General features: G+C 36.7%; 1 protein-coding gene across 1 annotated transcript; it reads right to left on the bottom strand.

Annotated features, from left to right (window-relative positions):
- Nucleotides 1-508: 508 nt before the first annotated feature.
- On the bottom strand, nucleotides 509-6,373 carry LOC114311673 (mechanosensitive ion channel protein 6). Its single transcript, XM_028257806.2, has 5 exons — nucleotides 4,346-6,373; nucleotides 2,830-2,953; nucleotides 2,098-2,391; nucleotides 1,792-1,994; nucleotides 509-914 (listed from the first exon to the last, which is right to left on the bottom strand). Exons 1-5 carry the CDS (start codon nucleotides 6,127-6,129, stop codon nucleotides 626-628), a joined length of 2,694 nt encoding a protein of 897 aa, XP_028113607.2. The 5' UTR covers nucleotides 6,130-6,373; the 3' UTR covers nucleotides 509-625.
- Between the last annotated feature and the right edge of the window lie 4,480 nt (nucleotides 6,374-10,853).

Here is a 10,853-nt window from a genome sequence, read left to right as displayed (position 1 = left end):
TACGACATGTATGTCTGCACGGCTCTATGGACATTGTATTTCATATTTGCTTTCGTTAATCCCTTAATTTTGTTTTATATGTTCAGAGACCTTAAGATTACTGGCCGATTACGATACTAAATCCATAGGAGCAGGTTTGAGTCGTGACAAATCCCATGGCCTAGTTAATTTTGCCTAGCCCTTCCAGTGAAAAGATGAAAAAACCCCCTGGAGGCTGCAGTCAATTGTTCACTACATTTGGTTCATACAGTCCATTGTACTATACACATTGCAATAATTCTTTCCTCTTGTGCACTAAACATAAACTAACATCAAGGCAGTATCATTTTCACTTTCGTTTTCTATTTTATCTCCTTGGCAACGAAAAAATAGGAAACTAATTTGAAAAACTTATTTTGAAAATTATTTCAAAAATCTGTGTATTGAGAAGCTTTTTGAAAGCACCCTCATTCGGAAACACTTTCATTTTTTTTTTTTTTTTTTTTTTTGGAAAAAAATGAAAATGATATGAAAGCAATAAACTTTATGTTGTTTTCATTTATGAAAATAAGGAAAAATAAAAGAAGAAAAGTGAAAAACAAAATTGAAAATCTTGAAAACAATACCAAATAGGGCCCTCCCTTGGTCATTTAGTAGAGGTTGGCCAGGTTGAAGGCATTCGAGTGGAGGTTACAGGGGGCATGTTACGAATGTTGATGTCAAGGGGCAGCAAGCGGTATTCAATATCGAGCTCTCTGAAAATTTTAACCATCTCTTCCAAAACAATGGCTCTCCTTATCCACTTCTCTCCTATGTCTTGGTGGTTTATCCGATGTCTCATCCAGACTGCGAACCTCAGCCTGTTTAAGTCCTCTACGTTCATCGCTATGATCATTGGATCTGAATACCAATGGTCCTTCTTGCTTTCGATGAAACTGCAGTGGCAGGATTCAAACAATGATCAATCAAACTCATATTTTATCAGAACCGCAAGCTCAAGGCACATAATCACTGCAATAATAGAGTTTCCAAGAAGTGAAGACTCTGCTAAATTTTCGTACTACTATAAATAATTGCTCTTCTTTTGTAAAAAATTTTAGCTTTCATTTTATTTGTTTTGGCTCTTCATTTCTAAACTTTTTGGTAATTGCTCCTATTGAGTCATGCGTTCAGTCAAACATGATGATTGGACGGCCAAGCCCGAGCAAGGGGCGGACCAAGTCAAAGGTGAGCCCACAAAGTATGGGATTGTGCTCATCTCCTTTGGAAAAATTATCGGGCAAGAGATACAATCCCGTCTAGGGCAAAGTGATGTGTGCAAGTTGTTATGAGATATACTCCATGGTCATGTCAGGTAGTATAAGAGGAACATTGAATCTAAGGGCAAAGGAACGCAATTTTAAACATTCATATTGTTATTCTGAGAGTATTATGACCTGCAATCTACTGACTTAAATATTAGAATGCTCCCGACTGAACACCTAGCTGACAAGGACTCACGTTTGTGGTTGCAGGTCCAGAAAGTAAAAGAGAATACAAGGTGTTGATTCTACTCATTGTCTCTGCCACCAATGTGGTGGGTTTTCTCGACACTAACTTTTTACGGAGGCACATTGCTGAACTAAATCACATATATCTGATGCTTATTTGATTTTTTTTTTTTTTTTACTGTTTTGTATATTGAAACCATTCCATTCTCGCGTAGCAAGTAGAAAGCATAATACTAAAAGCAAAGGTTAAAAAAAGAAGAAGAAGAAGAAGAAGAAGAAGAAGAAGAAGCTAAAACCAGAGAAAGAGAGAGAGTTTCTATACCTTAAGATTCTTTGCTTCATGAGAGCAATTTTCTCTGCTGGAGTTGCAAGATGGACACAGAATTCAATTGAATCACCCATGTCTGGACTACGATAGAAGTTACCGATGGGCTTCATAGAAAGAGTACTATTCGGAAAACTAGTCTTCTGATTGTCATATCTCAGAAAAATCGTATTTAAAATGTTCATCTCTTCTACTACCAACTGAAAATTTATGAAATTAGATTAGCCAGGCACAAATACACACACTAAAAACCATAAAATTAAAAAAATAAAAATCAAATCAAATCAAATATGATTGTCATACCTGAACTCCATCAATCTCACACCGATCACCTACATCAAACGGGTGCATCACAAACAAAAAGATGATGGATTCGAATACTTGCTTGCACGTGTTTCCAAAAATAAATGCCACGACGATGATCTGAGAGCTTATGGAGGACAAAAATTTACTGGTTACGATTCCTAGTATGAGGAGACAAGAAATCCCTATGATGATGGCGACTAGCACATTCACCATCTGATGAAGTTTGTTCACAGCTGTTTTTGTATCGTTGAGTGTTAGAGCAAGCGCTCTTCGTTCTCTAAAAGCATTAACCTAAAAGAATTCAAGTGTAATTGATTACCATATATATATATATATATATTTACATGATGGTTTTAAAACCAAACAATGCAGATTGATCCTGTAATTTACATTAAGTTTTCGTAGTCATGAAAAAAGAAACATAAAAATCACCAAATTTATTTTTACATAACAAGTAATCCAAAATTAATGGCATGTTTGAAACCATTTCAAGACCTAATCAAACATGTTTTAGGTCCGGGGCTCAATGATGCAAGGTCTCTGGAATCTTGGCCACCACTAAATCTGTGTTTACTATTTGCATAATTAGCCATGTAAATGACCATTCGTCCAAGAAAACCACATTCCGACGTTTATTAATTACAAAACCATAAAAAGTAAATAATGTCAAAAAACAAACCCAAAAAAAATAAAAATAAAAAAGGCCATCTATTATTGCATAGTTCTTACCACCCAGTTCTTGAGAGCAGCCTTGCTGATTTTTTCTACTACAGGTGATCCTCCCAAGAGGCACACGGTCTTTATAGACTCGTCTTCCCGCATGAAACGCATCACGTCTTCCAGGTAAATGAACCTGCCACCAAAAACACATCCAAGATGCTCGATGATTCAAGACTAACTACTAGAATGAAAATGACTGTATGGAACATTTTTTTTTTTCCCTTTGTTTTTTCATAAGTGATGCACCCGTGCCGCATGCCTAATCCCCCAAAATGTGTTTGGGACAGACAGGGACGGAACTAAGAAAAGACTATGGGGGGCCATAGCTCCTGTTTCTGTGAAAAATATTATTTGCCATAGAACTTTAAAAATATATATATGATTTTATACATAAAATGGCCCCTAAGATAAAAAAATATATATATCTCATTCTTTTCCCATCTTACATTCTCTTTCTATTTTGCACACAAAAAAAAAAAAATTTCATCTTTGGCAACTGTCCTTTTTAGCAAAAAAGTCAAAAAGTTACTAAAAAAATCAAAAAATCAACAACTCATACCAAAAAGTCAAAGATTCCATTTTCTCTCTACTTTTTGCACGTCTTTTCGTAAAAAGCAAAAAGTCATCTCAAACATACTGATTTTTTTTACATCACATTTTAACTAAAAAGCCAAAAAGTTATTAAAAAAACCTATTCCCAAACGAGTAAGAAATTACTATTGTGGTATTTAATTTTTTTTTCTATGTAATTATATAGCATATTGTACATACATGTATGTTTGTGTATATGATGAAATTTCTTTTTTCTTTTGACCTCTCAAGTAATAAAACCCTGGTTTTGTCCCGGGGGGCAGAGGAGAATGAGATGAATTGAGGTGTGTAAATACATAATTATCTTGAATATATTAATCATTTCTTTATTTTTCGATTGCATGTAAGGGATAAAAAGAAAGGTTTTTGATATCTAGTTGACCATTTAATAGGATTTGAACCTTGATGAAGTTCTGACTATCTGTAAGAGAAAAAAAAAAAAAAAAGAAGAAGAAAAAAAGAAAAGAAAGAGCTAATAGATCTTAGAGGATTCCCAAGAAATTCTTTGATTTCTTCCAAAAGCAGAAGATTGATCATCTACCTAGACACCAGACCGATCCTTGCAAACACAAGTAACATTAGTTAGACGAATTACAAATCCTAGTTCAAGTTAAACTCAACAACCCTCCATCCCAAATTCCCAATTTCTTGGGATGACAAGGCCGCGACTTGGATTTGTTCCCTCCAATCGACTATTAAATTCCATATCCTCGGTTAAGTCCAACGCACATGATTGCTTTCTAACTGCAATGACAAATCTTGATCCTTTGATTAGTATTCTCTACAATTTTGCATTTTAGTCATGAAGAATAGTCTTTCCAATTTTTTTTAGCCAATGTCATAATTAACTGTTCTATCTTAATCTTAATTTAAATAATCAACTCATGAGGTAACCAAATGCTAAAATGGAATGCATCAAGTGAACAACCCTTACTTGTAGCCTCTCCTAGCCACATTTTGGAAGATCTTCCTGGCCGCAACTTTGGCCTCACATTCGCTTCTAATCAGCGTCGTAGCCTCTTTCCCAACTGTCGAATCTTGTATCTGCTCATCGAGCGTAGTCAACACTCCGTGCCTGACTATTCTCATCAACCTCTTCATATTCCAAGCCGATATATTCTTATGATTCATCTTATGCAAATGATCAATCGGTATCCCCTCATCTTGCTTCTTTGAAGCCGCCCTCGAAAACTTACTGCTCAACGATCTCTGCGGTTTCTGAAGCCCTCCACTCGTTATCACCCTCCCACTTTTCCCAGACGGGAACGCAGCTGCTTTCAGCTCGGGAGGCACAACCACTCCAGCATTCTGAAGCTTCTGGACCTCTGCCATCATCCTCTCCTCATCTTCATGAATGCTCCGAATTTCAATCAAAGGAGGACCAGACAGTGTCTCAATAACATACTGATTGAACAATGATTCCTGAATTCGATCAAAAAACTGGCTAACATGGAAAGAAGATGCTAAGACTTTAACCATGAGGGTCTTCACTAGCCACAACAAAGTTCCAACCAAAAAACACAACAAAATTTCATCTACCAGCTGCAAGAACTTATTGTTTCCCTCAACTTTCTTGTCAAACAAACAGTGCCAAGCAATTAAAACCAGACCCAACCAGATACAATTCTGGACAGGCTTCCTGACTCCATAAACAAAATACAAAACCCGTTTTCGCAACAAGAAATTTCGCTCAATGAAAAACACAACAATCCGAATCCCCCAACCCGAAACCAACCGACCACATATCAAAACAAGAATCAAAAGAGTCCATTTCCACAATTCGAGTCCCCGGACTCTTCGGGCCTTCCAAGCCGGAACCGAAAGACTGCAAATCAAACCTGCAACAATGAAAACAAGACTAACCCATTGAAGAATAGTGAGTGCATTGAGGTTTGACCTCTTGTATTCCTCTGGAATATCTTCATCGAACAATGGGTCATCTTCTTCTTCATCAGGTGGTTTTCCTAGCATACCCGAGCCTCTTCCTAATAACCCGGACTTCAGCTGACCCGACTTAGCAACTTTCCCGGATCTAGGATCCGGACCGGTCGGGTCCATCAACCTGGACTTTGTCTTCGTCCTCAGCATGCTTTGTCTCCTCTGAAACGACGTGCATTTGAGTACCTCTCCGCCGCCATGGTCGACCAAACTCGGAGAGCGAATTCGGCTTTGGAACTGCGGTTGGTTGCCCATTTTTCGCTCTTCGTCGTCGTCTTCGGAGGTGTCTTCATGTTCGTGTCTTCTTTCGGGCTCGATATCGGAAGATGGGGATTGAAAAGAAACTTTCAAATCCTTCGATGTTGAAACTCGGTGATGGTGATTGGGATTGGTGGTGGTGCCGTAAATTGGGCTCTCCGCGAGCGGCGGCGATTTGTGGCGGAGCTCATCCATCTCCAAATCCATATCCAAAGCCATTTCACCTCTGGCGGCTCTCTGTTTATTCAAAAACTGTCCAATCAGCTTCGACGGCGGGTCGTCCGCCACCTCCCTCCGCCCTCCTCCTGCGGCGGAGGAGGAGGAGGAGGAATCCCTGTCGTCGATCTTGACGATGACTTCTCGGCGGTCGGTGAGATCGACGGTGGTCATGTCGTGGGGGTCAACGGAGAGAATGGGGAGCTCTTCGTGGTAGATGTCGTCGTCGGCGCTACCAGTGGAGATCTTTCGGGTGTGTTGTTTGTGGGATTTGAATGATTTTTTAAATGAAGAAGGAAAATCCATTGCTGATAACAATAATAATAATAATAAAGAAGAAGAAGTAGAAAGATTTTGTGAGAGACAGTCCTGAATCAAATTCAGAATCACCAGAAAATCTTCGAAGATGGATTGTGTTGTTGTTGTTGATGTGATTGGGATTGGAATGGAAGAGAGAGAGAATGAAGGGAGGATGTTGAGGAAGGAAGAGGGAAGAACAGGTGGCGGGAAAGGAAGACATAAATCTGAAGGGGAGTCCGGAGATCTTGGAATTACTCTTTGTATTTTGTTTTTTTAGAATTATTTAAATAAGTATATTTTTTAAATTTTTATAAAAAAAAATATGTAAAAAAATAGAAAAGTGATATAATCTAAAAATAAAAATAAAAAGATAAAAAGGGTTTGGAAAATTACATGACGGCGGGAAATAAAAAAAAATTATAATAATATGAGGGTACAAGCAAATTTGCAGTGGAGTATGAGTAAAAAAAATTTTTGAGGAGGGGGGGGGGGTGGTTTTATATTTATGTATTTTTTTTTTAACTATTCAATTGTTAAGTAAATGGTGATTTAGGAAGTTGATTAAAAATTGATTTTTTTATTTTTTATTATTTTTTTATATGAAAAGTAATGTAATTTAAAATAAATTAAAAGTTAATTTTTTAAGTATCAACACGAAAGGACATTTTAATTATCATGTCACCACTCACTCAATAACATGGGAGTTTCCAAAGGGATACATGCAACAATGTAAATTATAAAATACACTTTGAGATTTAGATCTCATTTGGGAATATAATTTTTTTATAGCTTTTTAGTTAAAATATGATGTAAAAAAATTAGTATGTTTAGAATTATTTTTTGATTTTTTACAAAATGTGAAAAAAGTATAGAGAAAATAAAATATTTGACTTTTGATATAGGTTGTTGACTTTTTAACTTTTTTAGTAATTTTTTAACTTTTTTGGCTAAAAAAGATATTTGTCAAATGAGGCCTTAGTTAAAATATGAATTATTTCTATAATTTAAAAAATTACATCACATTCCTTAAAATTTTTAATTTTATAATAAATGATATTTTTTAGTAATAAATCATCAATAGGAATGGCGGCAGGCCGGGGATGACACTCCCCGTCACCGATCCCCCAAGATAAAAAAAATCCCCGTCCCCCCCTCAAATCCCCAGCGGGGAACCTATCACCTCCCCCACCGCTGCCCCTTAATGGAGATCAGGTTTTCTCGTCCTAGAAAAATCCCTGACAAATCTGTTCAACACAAACACATACACACATACAAGAAAAACCAAAAAAAAAAAAAACTTAATCTGTATATGGACAGATTTGTTCATCAACAACAGATCTAGAACAACAAATTTGTTCATCAACAACAGATTTGGACAGATTTGTTCATCAACAACAATCATCAAAAAATTTGATCTATATATAAACAACAATCATCAACAACTTAAAAAAAGAAAAAATATTTGCTCATCAACAACAACATATTTGTTCATTATACATACATACACACACATTTATACAAACAAAATGGAACTTGTGTGAAAGTAACATATATATATATAGAGAGAGAGAGAGAGAGAGTTGGGCGTTGATTCCTCAATCGGCACCGGCACCGGCATCGACGAGTCCATTGATCAAGACATCGGCCCACGATCTGTTTAGATCAGTGGCTTCACGATTCACGGGCAACGATCTGTTTAGATCGGTGGCTTTACGGTTCACGGACCACGATCTATTCAGATCGGTAGCTTCACAGTGGTAGATCTGGATGATGATGATGATGATGATGATGATGATAAGAAGTAAGAGAATGAGATAGAGAAATCTGAGTGAGAGAGAGAGAGATGAGAGACGCAGAATGAGAGAGATAAGAGACACAGGATGAAAGAGAGATGGGAGATAAAATCTAATTTGGTTTATATATATAGGGGTAAAATAGTAATTTCACTTTGGGAACTAACGAGGCCAAGAACGAGGACGGGCTAGATATGGGGCTGAGACACTTATCCCCGTCCCCGACCTGAAACTAATCGGGGATTGATTTTTGAATACCATCTCCGTCCCATTAGGGATATTTTTCGGGAAAAAACTATTCAAATCAGGGTCGGGAAGTCGAGTCCCCATCGGGTCGGGTTTAAATTGCCATCCTTAATCATCAACTCAATTCATAGTTTTTGATAATGTTAAAAATATATTTCAAGTAATTTTATTACTAGAAGAGTAGCTAAAAATTTTATTTTTTTAGTTAATTTTATTAAATAAAAAATTTTGACAAGAGAAATTTGTAATTTTTTAAACAACGAGGAATAATTCGTATTTTAAACAAATTTCAGAGGTATATTTGTAATTTACCATTTTTTAAGGATTAATTAGTAAAAAAATCATTTTTATTGACCATATGTTATTTAATTCAAAATTTAATCTTTATTGGTAACAAGAACACGAGTCAAAAAATTGTCAAAAAAATCATTAGCGATCAGTGGTGGTCGGCGACTGGTTATAGTAAGTTGGACATATAGGTGACATTGAACATATAAGTAAATAGATATGTGACATGGTGTGACAACCCTCACCACTGTTTACCGATTGATTACTGATTACCGTTAACCTGAGACTGATTATGATAAGTAATTGAATCGACTGAAATACTGAAATGACTGACTGAAATCTGGAACTGAATTGATTGAGTACATTTGTTTAATTGTATGTCTATCTGTTGCCTGTTTGATTATCTGTTTGTGTATTTATGCTTAAACTGCAAATTGAAGGCCTTATCGGCGGCCGAATCTGAAATTAATTAATGTTCTATGATCCTTAGAATTTATGCGATTTTATGACATATTTATCTGAAATGTGATTTACTATGATTAAATTAGATTAAAATAAGCTAATTACATAATTTGACTTAATTACCTTAGTGCCATCAAGTAGGCCACTTATTTGACACTTTAGAGGCTCATTCTTAGGCATTACAAAACATTTGTTCAGCCCTTTTGAGTCCCATAACCGATCAAGAGAGGAGAGTGAGAGATTTGGAGTGAATTCAACTTGACTTTGTGGATTGGCTTGAAGAATTGGAATATAGGTTGCAAATTAAGCTTCCTCACCTTGTATTTGAGAACCTAGGTAAGGAATTTATCCTTTTAATTGTGTATTCAAGTTTGTTCTTGCATGATTCATGAGTCTTTAGTGATCTAAGTCATGAATTAGTTCTAGCATGTTGAGTTGTAGCTCTAATCCTGCATGCATGTTTGTATTGTTGAGTTTTAAGTTGTTTTCATGGCAAAATGTTACATGCATGCTCATAATTATATTTGAGTCCATGATTTCATCTTGTTTTGAAAAGAATCGGCTCATTAGAGCATGTATTGAAGTTTTGAATTGATTTAAACTCATGCATGTTTGCATGTTCATCATGTTCATGAAAATTGGTTTGAAATTAAGTGTTCATGAAAATTGATTTTACAATTGAGCTTTGGAATCATGTTAAATTATGAGTTTTGGAATGTTTTTTGGAAAATTGGCCCAAGAGGATCGGAATTTGTGCATTTGAACTTGGTTTTGAGCTTGGAAGTTCAAATCTGGAAATTCCAGATTTTGAACTCCCGCTCGAGCGGGGGAAAGTGGCGCTTGAGCGGGAAATTCGTGCTCCCAATACTTCGCACTGTTTTGACGTCCGTTCGAGCGGAATAATTGACGCTCGAGCGGGACCTTGTGTATTACGCTCGAGCGCCCATCGAGCGTGATTTTCACCTATCCAGTACTTTTGCCCTGTTTTGCAGAACGCTCGAGCGGGAAAGTATACGTTCGAGCGGATACCTTTGTCTGCATGTCCGCTCGAGCGGGGAAACCTACATCCGAGCGGGACCTCTATTTTCTGAAAAATATTTTAAAGTGCATCTTTGCATCCTCATTTTATCCTAGGCATTCTTAGGCCTAGTTTAAGGCATCTTAATGAGGATATAGATGTAGAACACACCGAGGCAAATTAGAGATTAAGTTATTATCTTTCCCAACTGTGTAGCTTAGTGTGCGTTCGTCCTGTAAACTGTGTAGGGTTAGTGACTAGAGACGCGCTCTAGCTTAACTGTAGCCCAGAACTCTGTGAGTAACCACTGTGTAAAGATATGTTCAAAGATGAATATTTTCTGACTGTTAACTGAACTGCTTTCTGAACTATTACTGTCAACTGAATGAATGTATGTCCTATGTTCTGAACTGTATTGTGGCATCCTTAGCAACTACTGTTTACTGTTACTGCTACTGTTACAGAGATCTCTATCGGTTTCCATATGGAACCACTACTGTTTACTGTTATAATGGCCATCATTGACTGCTCGGTTTTTTAAGACCTACTGTTTACTGTACTGCTACGCTAATGGATGTATCATATATGACTGTTACGACTGAATGATTGAAATACTGATTTAATTAACTGTTTTCATTACTGTAAGGACATTCATTCTTAACATCTTTACGCATTATGTTATTCACTGGGTTTTAGCTCACTGTTTATATATATATGTAGGTGTACAGACACCAGACCGGAGCTACGAGCGTGGGTTAGACTCCCTTTTTGTCAAGCCAACCACTGTGCCTCACTGCGAGGTTCCGAGCCTGTCAAGCTATGGCTTAGGGGTGTTTTAATTTCCCCCGTCTGTCTCTATATCTGTTTTGTAATAACTGTATAGACTGATAGCACTGTACTGTACTGTACTGTCTAACAGGGAT

This window comes from Camellia sinensis, chromosome 5, assembly GCF_055761805.1.
Source record: "Camellia sinensis isolate YWXY chromosome 5, ASM5576180v1, whole genome shotgun sequence".
Taxonomy (NCBI): Eukaryota; Viridiplantae; Streptophyta; class Magnoliopsida; order Ericales; family Theaceae; genus Camellia; species Camellia sinensis.
This window is presented reverse-complemented; position numbering and strand designations above follow the sequence as displayed.